Source organism: Tachyglossus aculeatus, chromosome 9 (assembly GCF_015852505.1).
Source record: "Tachyglossus aculeatus isolate mTacAcu1 chromosome 9, mTacAcu1.pri, whole genome shotgun sequence".
Lineage (NCBI taxonomy): Eukaryota > Metazoa > Chordata > Mammalia > Monotremata > Tachyglossidae > Tachyglossus > Tachyglossus aculeatus.
Genome location: NC_052074.1, coordinates 50,918,654 through 50,932,446, shown reverse-complemented (window position 1 = coordinate 50,932,446; position 13,793 = coordinate 50,918,654). Strand labels below are relative to the sequence as shown.

Below are 13,793 nucleotides of genomic sequence, written 5' to 3'. Positions count from 1 at the left end.
TGTAGTTTCCTTCAGTCTCCTCTCCTTCCCCACCCCAGGCTGTGATTCCTTCGACGTATCAAGTCACTGCACCAAAACACAAAGCTTTCCATTCATTCACTCATTCAGTTGTATTTATTGAGCACTTACTGTGTGCAGAGCACTGTACTAAGCACTTGGGAAGTAGAGATGGTCCCTACCTAACAACGGGCATTACTCAGATTAGTCTCTCTGCTGGTGGAGAGGGAAGATATAGGAATGGGACTTGAAGCAGAGGCAGGAACTAACTAACCAGGCTGGGACGGCAGCATTTGTGGTTGTGAAACCCAGCAGGGACCCATCGACTGGGGAATTGAGCCACAGAGTATGTAATCTATGGGCAGTGCCTGTGAGCTGCACTTTAACTTCAGAAGAATAACCAATGACATGCTTGCCCAAGTCTGACCCCACCTGGTTTAAGATGTGACTATCTAAAACCAACTCTATAGTAGAAGAATGTAGTAGCATACCTGCAGACACCCATGGATAATGAAGAAAGCCACCAGAGCAAGGTGGGACAGGTAATGTTGATACTGAGGGATGAAATTATCAAGCCCTCATATGCAATGCAAAAATACAAATCTGTGTGCAGAGGATATGCAGTTTGGGGGAACTTGCCTATTAAGCTCTGAAGTCTCTTGTTTGTCCCTGGTTTCCATAGAGTCCAAGGTAATCAATGATTAGCCAGTGGAAAAGAATGCCCAAACATCCTCAGTGGATTGTATGACCCAATTACTGGGTGGGGGTGAGGTTATAAAGTTAGAGAGGAAGGAAATGGTAGGAGAGAGTGCGAACTCAGCAGCATTGTTTTCCTTAACATAATCCTGACCCCTCCAGATTCACAGTTTGTATCTTTATATATGTGTCCCACTCTGGGGATTTTTTTGTTTTGTGTTTTACTGATTTTGAATTTGCCAGGACCCTAAGCCTCATGTGACACTTTCATGTCATGGATGCGGAGGAGGTGTTGTGCAAAGGCTGTTCAGCTTTCCATTTGGAAAAAAAAAAATCTAGAAATTAAAGAAAAAAGAAGTCTTCCAATAAGTTAAATTGGGATTAAAGGAACCCAACAAAGCCCCACTTGGTTCTCTGATGGAATCACCATATGAAATCTTTTGTATCTCTGAGCCACTTCCTCGCAGTTGTTTTTATCATTGCTTCCACCATTTGGCAGAAGGTTTTGATAATTTCAGCCCATCTGCTCTTTAGGAAACATTGCCAATTATTTCTCATCCTTTTCTGTGGGTTAGTGCTATAAGCATTTAATATTCAGTATTGTATTTTCAGAGGACCTGGCAGGGAAGTTGATGACCTAGGCAATGAAGAGACAGTACTTGAAAATAGAAGACACTTGAGACTACTGAGAGAGAACAGCAACGATGGTGAGTCTTTTCCAGCTAACTCTATTGTCAGATAGTCACTCAGTATTAGGGCCAGACAGAAGCTAGGAAAAACATCCATTTAAGCCGACAGCTCTCTCTCAATCTTTTGCAGAGATTCCATATGGTAAGTTTAGTGCTTCAAAGTCAGATAATTCTCTGTTGTTCTAATATTGAAAAGGTAGTGTGAGATATTTATTACTGTAATGATGATGATGGTATTTGTTAAGCGCTTACTATGTGCCCAGCACTGTTCTAAGCACAGGAGTCACTTTACCCATCTATTTTAGAAATGGGATAGGTAAGAAATTAAGAAACACCCCGGAACGGTTTCCTTATGTCGAGAACTTTTCAGTTTTGTTCAGCCTTTGTGGAGCCAGAAGCTTGCAGCAGCATTTTCCAGGCATGAGATTTACTGTGGTTTTTCTGGCCACAAGTGTACTCATTAAAGTTGTATTAAAAAACAATCATCATTTCACGTGTGTTACATGTGCCTGATAGTGCATTTTCAAGCAACTTTCAGGTTGTAATGGGGTTTTTTTTACCCCCATTCCATTCTATATTTCGTTGACTGAAGTCATTATGCTCGATGGGATGGGGGAGACACAGCTCCTGAGAGAGGGGAAGGTGGGGCAGATATTGGATAAAATAAGCCTTGCCTTTAGAGAAAAGAAATGAGAACTTGGTTTAGTTAGGCTCATTTTTCATTACTGAAACTTGAGATTGGATATTTACCATTAGATGTATTAAAGCAGGAGTCATTGGATTTATATTTTTGTATCCTTGGCAATTTTGGTAAAAGGAAATAAAGCTTAAAATCCCTGGGAAAGGTTGTGTGTTCAAATGGTTCAGTATTTTCTAATTTGTAAGGTATGAAAACCATTAACATGATTATCATTTGGTAATGTTCATTAATGCATACTGCTATATATGTGTTACTAGTTTTTTCCATATTATATACACTATTATGCACTGCCCATTGGGGTATCTTTGTTCTGAATGTTGTAGAATGAGTGATGGGCAGACAATCATAGTAGTGCATACTAAGTACTTAATGCTGATTATGGTTATGTCAAGAACTTCAGATTTTTCCTTACTATGCTGAACTATTTAATTCCAAATTATTTTCTCTCCAAAGATAAAAGACACACAAGAAGCTTTCCAGTGAACACAGAAGAAAAATCACAAAATGGAGTAAAAACAGTAGACATGATTGTTGCCGATGCCACTGAAAGTAACAAGTTTAAAACAGATGGACTGTCAGACTACCGGGCATGTAAAAATGACATCTCTGAAAGTTTCGAGGAAAATTCTCAAGTGATTTTGAGGATGCGGGATCAAAAGCTGAACCAAACCCACACAGCAAAGGTAAAAACTCAGGATGCAGCCATTCAGACAACTCCGGTCGGGAACAGTCGTGACTGGAATATGTCAAATGAAACAACTGCTCCCCAAGATCATCATTCGTCAGCTTTCGGGGATGATGGTCAAGAGGTTTCTTCGAATATCAACCAACCAGCTTTGCAGACATCTTCTGAACTGCCAGCTTCCTCGGACGCCTCTAAGCAATTCAAGAGTCAGGGAACTACTACAGAAGAAACACTCAAGGCAAAGATTCCAAGCCTTGTGTGTATGAATGATACTGTTTTTTTCCCAGTAGAGGGAGCTGACAAAACTCCAACTAGCTCTTCTGTAAAAAATTATCCATTTTATAGACAAGATTCCAAACCGAAACCTAAGCCTGCAAATGAAATTACCAGAGACTATATACCCAAGATCGGAATGACAACTTATAAGATAGTGCCTCCAAAGTCCCTGGAAATATTGAAAGATGGGGAATCAGAAACTATAGTGGACAATAAAGATTATCTGGAGACGACCACTCCGGAATATACCCAGCCCTGTTGGGCAAATTGGAAAGAACCGACAAAGCAGACTGAAGAGCTTTTTATCACTGAAAGTACAAGTCAGTCAGAGATTGGCCTCAAATGTCAAACCAATGCGGCAGTGGATAATCAGAGGTTTGGTGCAATAAGCAGCATTGCTGATGGTGTCCTCTCCTCTCCTCCAAAGCTTCTTCCTGGAGACGAGCGGTTAAAAATACAAACTTCTGAAATGAACAGATACAGGGGCACCACACAGTTAATTCTGGACCTTGAAAAGGTAAATGCCCTGCGGGAGTCCAGAGGAAAAAATAAGGTTTCAACTCCCCAGGAAAAGCCTAGTTCTTTTTTTTTACAGATGCAGAAAAGGGTTTCCGGCCATTACGTGACATCAGCAGTGGCTAAAAGTGCCAACGCTGCCACCAGCCCAACTCAGAGTGAACTGAAGAATAAAGATGATGTAGAAAGAAACACGCTGCCTGAACAAGAACAGACCCTTTCTCCTTTAAACAAAACAATGAATGTACCTCCTGAATTGAGTGAAAATAAGTTGGAGCATGACAGTGAAAGACTCACCATAGTCTCTCCTCCTCCCAAACCTCCCAAACCTCTGTATTTTCCAAACATTCAGTCAACGGCTTTGAACCTAAAAACTCTAAAGACTTTTGGTGCCCCAAAGCCATATTCAAGTTCTGCTCCTTCACCGTTTGCCCTGGCTGTAGTCAAGAGATCACGGTCTTTCAATAAAGCCTGCCCTATCACTAGCCAATCAGCAGGAGAGGAATTGCCTGTCACAGAGGAGAAGAACTGTTCGGTAGATAAACTACTGGGAATTTTGCAGCACAGTATGACTGACCAGGTAAATAATCCTCTACGTGCCTCTTTCGATCCTAAAATCGCAAATTGTGCGGAAAACTAGACTTAAAAGTATTTTGATAAACAGCTATCTAAATGATCATGTTGGAGTCGATCAAATGTGAATTTGTTTCCCCTTCATTACAGCTCTCTTAGGACAAATTTGAAAATTCACTTTATTAGATTGTGTAGACTCAGAATTAATGCAGTTGCCATTGATCTGACAAGGTCTTTACATGAAATAATAGAACCTTTGCTGCATGGCTTCATTTTACCTCTAGGGAAATTGGCTTATTGTGCGATTGTTGTTCATTTGTCCAAGCATATCATATGCTTATTTAGAACAGTGAGTACTGCCCTATATGAAAGGTGTGATCCTTTTCTGTCTATTTTTTCCCACTTTCATTCATCTTTCCTCCTTTTCTGCAATACTTGATGGCTGTTCTTACTCTCTTTTTCTTTCCTTATTTAGTCTACCTTTCCTGCCTGTGCTTGCTGAATTTGTCTTCACACACCAACAGTGAACTGAAATTGAAAGCCTAGTTCCCATCATCTTGGCAGCCGGTACTTCACATAAGGCAATTTTCCTCTCCTCTGTTTTTTCAGGAATAGCAAAAAAATCTACATCGAAAATGAGTTCATAAAGAAAAATAGCCCTTAAAGAATCCCAAGAATGTGCCCCTAATTATTTACATATTTTACAAGGCTTAACACTTCTGCGTGTGTAGAAGCATGACTCCACATCCTTATCTTAGTCATGGTTCTATTCACTACCCTATCACTTTACCTTATTAATAAAAATAGCATGCTTGAGGTGTCAGCTTTAAAAAGAAACTTCCAAATATAACCACAACTCAATTGAGGGTCACTCGGTTAGACTCAGAGCAGGGCTGAATTCAGGAGGCTATCAGAACCATATGTGACACTGTTTACTCTCCAGAATACCCTGAACAAGCTTGTTGCCCCAATTCCCTGAAGGTAACAGAATACTGGTCACTAGGGATATCCCCAGAATATCAAAAGGGCACCAATACCGGCTGGTCAGCCTATGGACTCCAGAGTCATAAATTCGTTTATAAAGACCTTACTCAGGCTGTGATCCTTGAAGACATGGGCCACTCAGGTCACCATTTTCCTGTGTAGGTAACGTCATTGTCATTTCTTTTGGATGGTCCAGGAAAAATGATACAAGCAAGGACAGCAACTTGCCTTTAGAACATGCATACTTGGAAGGATCCATTTATCCCTTTGGATTTGATTAACATTTTTCTCCTGTCTCCTCTCGAATTATTTTTTTTTGTCCCCTTGCTCACTGCTAAGTTTGAGCAACTCACCCAAGGGGAGTTTTTGAATAAAAATTATCTGGAATGTGGCTTTGGGAAGGCAAACTTTGGTGATGTTCTCTGCCAGATGACCCACTCGAAGAGAAAGGGGACCAGATTTACAGCAAGGGGTGAATTCTCTTTCGTAGCAAACACACCAAGCCTTCTGTTGCCCTGCCGTTCTGTAGTGGGAAAGGGAGGATGTAGGTAAGGCCCACTCTCCGTCCCCCACAAGGACCCACACTCCATCTCCACCTTTTGGGTTTCAGTTCTGGAGTTCCCTCCAGGCTGAGCTGTCAATCCAGGGATCTGTGCTTGGTGCCACTTGGTTCTGTGGTTCTAGACAGGACCCGGGACCTGGAAACAGTGGGGTAGAAACAGGAGAAGCTTGATACCAGGTAAGAATTGAACCCTGGCAGAATGCCAGGGTGCTAGGAAGGATGGACTGGTACGACACTTCCAACTGGGGATGCATTTATCATTTTACCAGCCAGAGGCTCTAGGCATATCATCCAGAGCCTGAGATTCCCTGGGAGTTGCCTCCTCTTTCCTACCCTGTCTGCCTTCTCTCTTCCCTCCCCATCCCCTGCTCCTTTCCTCTTGCTTCCTCTTGCCCCTGGCACTTAAGCTCCAAACCCACCTTTAGATTTAAGAGGTGCAGAGTTGGGTACCGAGCCTCATGGGTCAAGATTTTCCTTTGCATTTCTCCCATGTGGATCTAAGGAAAGAATGTGTCTGTGGTTGGATGGGTTAGGGTATTCTGTAGATTGGTTATATGTGTGGCTAGAGAATGACCCATCTAAATTTTGAGGTTTTCATTCAATAATACAATTTGGGTTTCCCCACCCCAGGGTAAATCTAAATCATTATCATTCCTGAACTTGTTAAAAACTTGGGCCTCTTCCATCGGGTCATTAATCAAAAATCAGACTGGCAAGACCAAGGTGGTTCTTGGAAACCATGAATCATTTCCATGGCAAAGAATGCCTTGAGAAATCATTATGGTAGGTATTGCCTATAAAAATGCTCCTGTGATCCCACTGCTGGTATCTATCTAAACACTTTGCATCATCTTGGGCAGGAAGTGAACTGTGGACACGGTCAACAGAGGTGCCAGGTGCCATCTTCAACTGACCACCCATCGTCCATCCTCAAGAGACAAACTTCCCTACCGTCCCAAACCTCTGACCCAGAACAGGTCCGACAGAGTTTGCTGACTGCAATCCGCTCTGGAGAGGCTGCTGCCAAATTGAAAAGGGTATGTTTTCCTCATCCGGGTGTATGGGGCTTACTTTCAACGTTTCCTACGTTATGAACAAGGGGATTCTTTCCTGGGGTTACACCTGAATGAGGATGAAAGCAACAGTGGTTCCCTTTATGTCAAAGTTCATTTGGGAGCTTAGATGGAAAGAGGATAGGGTTTCTGAAAATGCTGAGGAAAGACGGTTTATTTTCTGAAATAGATGTTTTCCACGCTAGTGGCCCAAATCATGATTGTACCTGGAAAATCTTTGCTACTTTTCAGTACTTAGCTATTGTTAAGAGAGGCAGCGTGACCTAGTGGAAGGTGCACAGGGTGGGGATTTGAGAGATCTGGGCTCAAATTCTGGCTCCACCTCTTGCCTGCTGTGAAAGCTTGGGAAAGTCACCTAAATTTTATGTACCTCATATCCTCATCTATAAAATGGGGATTGGATACCTGTTCTCCCTCCTCCTAGAATGGTAGCCTCACGTGGGACAGGGACTGTGTTGATTCTGATTATCTGATTCTCCAGAGCTTAGCGCAGTGTGTTTGGTCGTTGTTATTATGGAAGAAGGAGCGTCAGGGCCCCAGCCCAGTAGAGACCTGTTGAGTCAGAGCCAGGACCAGTGTGCCACTGATGTAAAGACAGAAGCCACAGAAGCCTCAGGGATGGTCCTGGCTACTGCAGCAGCAGTTGTGGCACATACCAAAGAGATTTTTTTGGTAGACCAGAAACTTGTACCTGTGTGCAGAAACTGCACTGAATAAGTATTCAAATGTCTTTCATTTACTGATTCAAATTCAGTAGGTGCTTAAACTGAGAAGCTGCATGGCTTATTGAGAAGCAGATAGTGGAAAAAGCACGGGCCTGGGAAAAGCACGGGACTTGTGTTCTAATCCTGTCTCTGCCACTTTTTTATTATTATTAATTAAATGGTATTTAAGTGTTTATTATGTACAATCAAGACATTGATTGTATTAAGCACTGGGGTAGGCACAAGATAATCAGGTTAGCAACGTCCCCGTCCCAAACAGAGCTCACAGTCTCTGTTCCTATTTACAGATGCAGTAACTGAGGCACAGAGCATTAAATGACTTGCCCAAGGTCACACAGTAGACCAGTGGGAGAGGTGGGATCAGAACCCAGGTCCTCTCACTCCCAGGCCTGTGCTCTTTCCACTAGGCTATGCTGCTTCCCACTTGCCCACTCTGTGACCTTAAGTTCTCTGAGCTTCAGTTTCCTCATCTGTAACTAAATAACTATTCTCCCTCCTACCTTAGATTGTGAGCCCCATGTAATATGGGGACTGTATGTATCTGACCTAAGAACATTGTATCTATCCCAGCGCCGAGTACAGTGCTTGGCCCAGGGTAAGCACATTAAATACCACAATCATTGTTATGACTCTTACTATTATTCCTTCCCAGATGGACAGCCCTGCACCAGATGTTTACTTGTTTTGACGTGTATATATATAATTTTATTTATTTGTTTATATTGATGCCTGTTTAGTTGTTTTGATGTCTGTCTCCCCCCCTTCTAGACTGTGAGCCCGTTGTGGACAGGGATTGTCTCTCTTTGATGCTGAATTTGATTTTCCAAGCGCTTAGTACAGTGCTGTGCACACAGTTAGCACTCAATAAATATGATTCAGTGAATGAATGAATGAATGAATAAATGTCTTGCCTATGCATCTCCCTCAAGGAACAGCCCTGTGTATAGTTTTAGTGTTAGTTCAGATTCATTCTAGTGGTACACCAACTTTGGACAAGCTGCTCTTCACTGTGGTGAGCTTCCTGTCTTTTAGGGAAACATTTACAAGGGATTCAGAGTAAACATTAATCATGCTCTGGGAACTAATTGAAAAACTGAAAATAAAACTGAAACTACCTTGAGGACGGATGCTGAACACTAACATATAAGAGCCTGATTTTGAGCCTTCTGCACACACTATAGTCCCCAGAAGCTTTCTGAGTTGCTCACAAATCAGAACTTTGAGAGCAGGCCCTAAGTGCTTAGGTCCATCCTGTTTATTTTCAAACCTTTTGAAGTTATCAAAGTAAAGGAAAACCTACCACTTTAGTGTAAAATTACTGCAGACTTTATGCCCCGTTTTTTTCTTAGTGATACATCTTATACTTCCAGCTGTCTTAATTCTTAACTACTTAGGGTGCTAGCTGACCATCCAGTTTTTATAAAAATCTAACTGGCACCATTCCATTTAAAGTCAACACAAACAAGATTTTATGGATCTTCTAATTAAACTTGTTCTTTGATCAACTTTAAATCTTCCAGTGATACACGGAATACCTCTCCCAGTTTGGGTTGACCACTGTCATTTCCTTTATAGACCAACAACAATATTACCAATAAAATCTCCAAAGACTGGGCAGTAAGAAGGTGTGGAAAATAAAATCCCCAAAGAGTGGACAGTTAGTAGGCTTGGAATCATTCAATCTTATTTATTGAACACTTATTGTGTGCAAAGCACTGTACTAAGTGCTTAGTTCATTGAACAGTTGGCTCCCTGTATGCCCATATTTTGGCAGGCATAATATTTAATTGGCTTTGGGTACAAACCTGCCATAGAGATGATGTTCACCCAAGAGCAATTAACCTTAATTACAATGGTTAGGTTGAAATTAGAGCAATTATCTGGTTGACTGCTCAAGTGTGAACATAACCATAACTGACAAAGTACTGACATCGTTAGGTTTCATTTCTAATTTTTTAAAAAGTTCTCTAAGTACCCACTCTTCAATCAGTCAGTGGTATTTATTGTGTGCAGAGAGCACTGTGCTAAGAGCTTGGGAAAGTTCAATACAACAGAGTTGGTAGATGTGATCCCTGCCCACAAGAAGCTTACAGTCTACTTACAAAGGTGAGTTTCTACCCCAATCCAGACTCCATAAATGCTAGGTTTGGGTTACCTACAAAAACCCTCTTATTAGTAGAATGTAATATGTCATCAACAAATTGTTTTAGACCAGATTTAGTATTACATTGGACAGAGTTTTGGAAGTGAGGTCCTTAAAGAATTGGAATCCCCTTATGTAGCCAAAATGTGGGATTCCTTCATGTAATACCAATGAATCTGCTTTCATCTACACATTATTATGGATAAGACTACTGAGCACAAGAGTTTAAGCTCTTCAGGCCGTGGTGGGACCTTATGGAAAAGATCCAAGGCCGGGAGTCCGAGGACCTGGGTTCTAATCCCAGCTTTGCCACTTGCCTGCTGTGGGACCCTGTTCGAGTGACTTAACTTCTCTGTGCCTCAGTTTCCTCATCTGTAAAATGGGCTTTCAATACCTATTTCTCCCTCTACTTTGACTGCATACTGCATAGACTGCATACTCCACGTGGGACAGGAACTGAGCTAGACCTGATGATTTTATATCTATCCCAGCACTTGGTACAGTGCTTAGAGCCTAGTGAAGACTTAACAAATAGTATTATTATCATTCTACTTCCTGTGTAACTCCCTATACAGGGAAGGGAAGTGGTCAGAGAAACAGAGGTTCTCTCACAAATGCAGAGACGTGGGACGTGGAGCTCCGGCTTTCAGAAATCTCAATGCTTAGACAGCAGGCACAAGATATTTGATCCAGCAAACTGTGTAGGTGGTGGGTGAGATGCTCGTCATCCCCAGGAAGCTTGGAGGGAGACCATGGAAAAACTGTTCCAGTACTCAGCCAACATTTTTTTTTCCCCTTTTAATAACTTGCCAGGGCACAGAGCCAAACTTGTGGCCTTTTGTGTTGCAGATCTTCTCTGTTGAATGGGGCTCTCAGTAATTACTGAAATGGGTCAAATGATGTCTTGGGTTTAAACTTCCTATTCAAAGTATTTCCAACACATTTTGTCTGTGGTGGGCTTTGCTTTCCTTTCATTCCCTTGTACATCCCATGCTGCCTTGGCTCCAGCAGATTTTCATTCAGCTCTTCTGATTACCATTGATATTGCCTGGAAAACGTATGGGAATACTGATCTCGGCAGAACTGGTTTTTTGACCTCCTCCGTCAGTATTGAATCTGCATCTTGCCCATTAATAGGTGACTTTATATATAAACAAAAACTCTGAATGTTAAGAGCCAGAAATAGGAACGTAAACTCCTATTTCCCACCACAGTTATGGTTCATATAACAAGTAGAGAGAAACTGCTTTTCCTGCCCAAATGCAATAGACAAAGCTAGTCTACCTTAATAGAGGAGAAGGCTTATGTAAAAGACGAAAGGCAGGTAAAGAAACCGTGTCACAATTCCTATTTTTAAAAAGTGTATTAGCAGGTGTAATTCACTGCTTCTGCATTCTCAACATCAGTTTTCAGGATCCTGGATTAATGCAACTAAAAATGCTCTCCCAAGAGGCAAGCCTGCATTCTGTGTTTATAATTCTGCCTGGTGTGTTGCTTTGGTAATTCTGTAAAACCATGCATGGTGCTTTAATGGATTCTTTTCCTTTTTATTGTGGAAATATCAAATCTCTAATTTTTAATTTCATGGTACAGGGATCATTTATTCATGCTCATTTATGCTTCACTGAATTATAAATACGAAATGTTGGCATTTGTAATTGAGCAGTCGATAAAATGTTCTGGTGAGTGAAAATGTGAAATGACAGCAATCGTTCCTGCATTTGAAGATGTGATAATGGATCCTATTTCTTTGTTGTAGGTTACTGTTCCGTCAAATACCATATCCGTAAATGGAAGAACCGGGCTCAACTACCCAGTTGCTACAGAGTCACAGTATAGTCACTAGATATTCTACAGATATTTTGCACTTTATCACTACTACCACCACCACCACAACTGCTTAGGACAATTTATTCTAGTGGAAAATTATTGCATATGTAAATCTGGGTGAATGTTAATATATTTGTCTATTAAAGTATCAAGATTTGTGTTAGGGTTCCTAATGCCTGGGGAGGAATTATTGGAATTAATTTATGGCAATATTTTGCCTTTCTTCTTAAATGCTGAAAATGCTGCTTCAGAACTTTAAGACAGGGCACAGTTTCATTTTTTGAAATGAAAAATAATCAAATTGTGCTGATTTCATTGAATTATGTACTTTCAGACACCTTCTGTATAATGGTGAGTCTAACCGAAGGATACATTTTTCAGATCCTTAGGTTTATGACTGTGATACTTCTCTTCCACATTGTATGCATTAATATACATCTGCCATTTGGTAATTAAAAAATCATAATCAGCAAAAATGAAGAACCCTCATTCTCTAAAGAGAAGAATTTGGTACTTTAGTGGTAACAAGCGAGGGTCTTCAACTGAACACCTAACGCCAATATTGGATCATTTTTCAAACCAGACTTTGCCATTTTCCTCCTTCATGTAGATCAAATTTAAAGTCAGAATCCCAATAATGAGACGTTTGTACTGTTTAAACATTTTAATCCACTTAAACACACACACTTGGATTTTATGATTTTAGCCTTTGAAATTCAAGAATAAGAATTTGAATATAAACATTTTCTCAGTATAATTTTCTTATAATGTTCAGACACAGAAACACCTTTCACTTTCCTTGTGCCAGAGGCCTTAAAATATCTTATTGTCAGTAATTGGTGTAGAGTATGAATTATTCCACTTGAAATAGAGAAAAAAGGTTTAGAATCTTAGCAGAGTCAACAGCACTTCAGATAATAAAATTATGTTCAAGTGTCGGTCACCGTACTTTTAGAGTAAAATGCTGATGTTGTAGTGTAATTATGGAGCTTATTTAAGACTAGTAAATGCTATAGTTGTAGATTAAATTAAATTGGAAGGAAATGCCTAACTTTTAGGTTGATACCTAATTCTTTACTTGCTTTTCCATCTGAGGAATTGCTCACTTGTCACAAAAGATTGATTGGTAAATTCGGGTGGATTTCAACAGCAGTTCCCAGGGTATTGGCCATGTTGAAATGTGTTGATTTTTTTCAGTTCAATAAAATTAATCTTATTTATTGTTTGATGTTTTCTTTCAAAGTTAATTTGGCCAGGTACTTGGCAGCGATGTTTGAGTATACCAAAATTATTGTAAAGAATGAGGAAGCAGGTATGATTTTGGACAGGTTTGGACAATTTCTCATCTATAAAGTGGGAGTAATATTACCTCCTCTGCCTAAAGCATAGGAATGTGATGAGGATAAAGTGAGAAAATAATGCAAAAGTTCTTCAGATAACAAAATGTGCCCTGTAAATTTCATGAATTGCATTTATAAATATCAGCAGATTCAAATGGAATTTGTATGAAATTCAAATGGTTTTTTAACAGAAAATTTACAGGATAATAGAGAGAAAAATTAGAATAATAATAATAGTATTTGTTAAGCACTTACTATGTGTCAGGCACTGTATTAAACGCTGAGGTGAATACAAGCAAATCAGATTGGATATAGTCCCTGGCTCAAATGGGCTCACGGTCTTAATCCCCATTTTACAGATGAAATAACTGAGGCACAGAGAAGTGAAGCGGCTTGCCTAAGGTTACCCAGCAGACAAGGGGTGGAGCCAGGATTAGAACCCAGGTCCTTTTTGACTTCCAAGTCTGTGCTGTATCCACTGTGCCCTGCTGCTTCTCATAGAAATGCTGTTAAATGGCTATTGGGATCCATCTCATGGAAGGTGGCATCAATTATATCATTTTTCTAAGAATCCTATGGCCATCGTTGGAGATGTGTTAACTGAGGCACAGAGAAGGTAAGTGACTTGTCCAAATTCACACAATAGACAAGTAATGGAGTCAGGATTAGAACTCAGGTCCTTTGACTCCTGGGACCATGTTCTTTTCACTGGGCCAGGCTGCTTCCCAGTTTACCTACCTGTGTCTCCTGGCCTCCATTTAAATAAAGAATATCTTCAGTGGTCAGGTGCTGTGGAATTATTAAAAGTTGTGAGTCCATGAAGCACAGGCCTACCTGTAAAAGAAAGGAATTTATTTATAAACAGGGTTAGGGAGGATGAGTGAAGAGTGTGTAGATGAGGTGGGAGGAAAGCGAAGCAAAGAGAGATTGGGAGATCATATCGCATCAATAACAGAATATTATTCACCTCCAAATCCTCAATAAATGCATTTTTTCTTAAGTGA

At 40.5% G+C, this 13,793-nt stretch overlaps 1 protein-coding gene across 4 annotated transcripts in view; it reads left to right on the top strand.

Annotated features, from left to right (window-relative positions):
- Positions 1-12,674, top strand: part of COBLL1 (cordon-bleu WH2 repeat protein like 1) — a 131,857-nt gene extending 119,183 nt beyond the window's left edge. For 3 of the 4 annotated variants that reach the window (XM_038750963.1, XM_038750964.1, XM_038750965.1), the window contains exons 10-13: positions 1,306-1,400; positions 2,536-4,139; positions 6,539-6,715; positions 11,379-12,674. In XM_038750963.1, coding sequence (XP_038606891.1) covers positions 1,306-1,400; positions 2,536-4,139; positions 6,539-6,715; positions 11,379-11,465 — 1,963 coding nt within the window. In that variant the 3' untranslated portion in view covers positions 11,466-12,674. Of the gene's footprint in view, positions 1-1,305; positions 1,401-2,535; positions 4,140-4,607; positions 4,695-6,538; positions 6,716-11,378 lie in introns of those variants that run through there. The other variant, XM_038750966.1, reaches the window with a different exon arrangement.
- Positions 12,675-13,793: the final 1,119 nt, after the last annotated feature.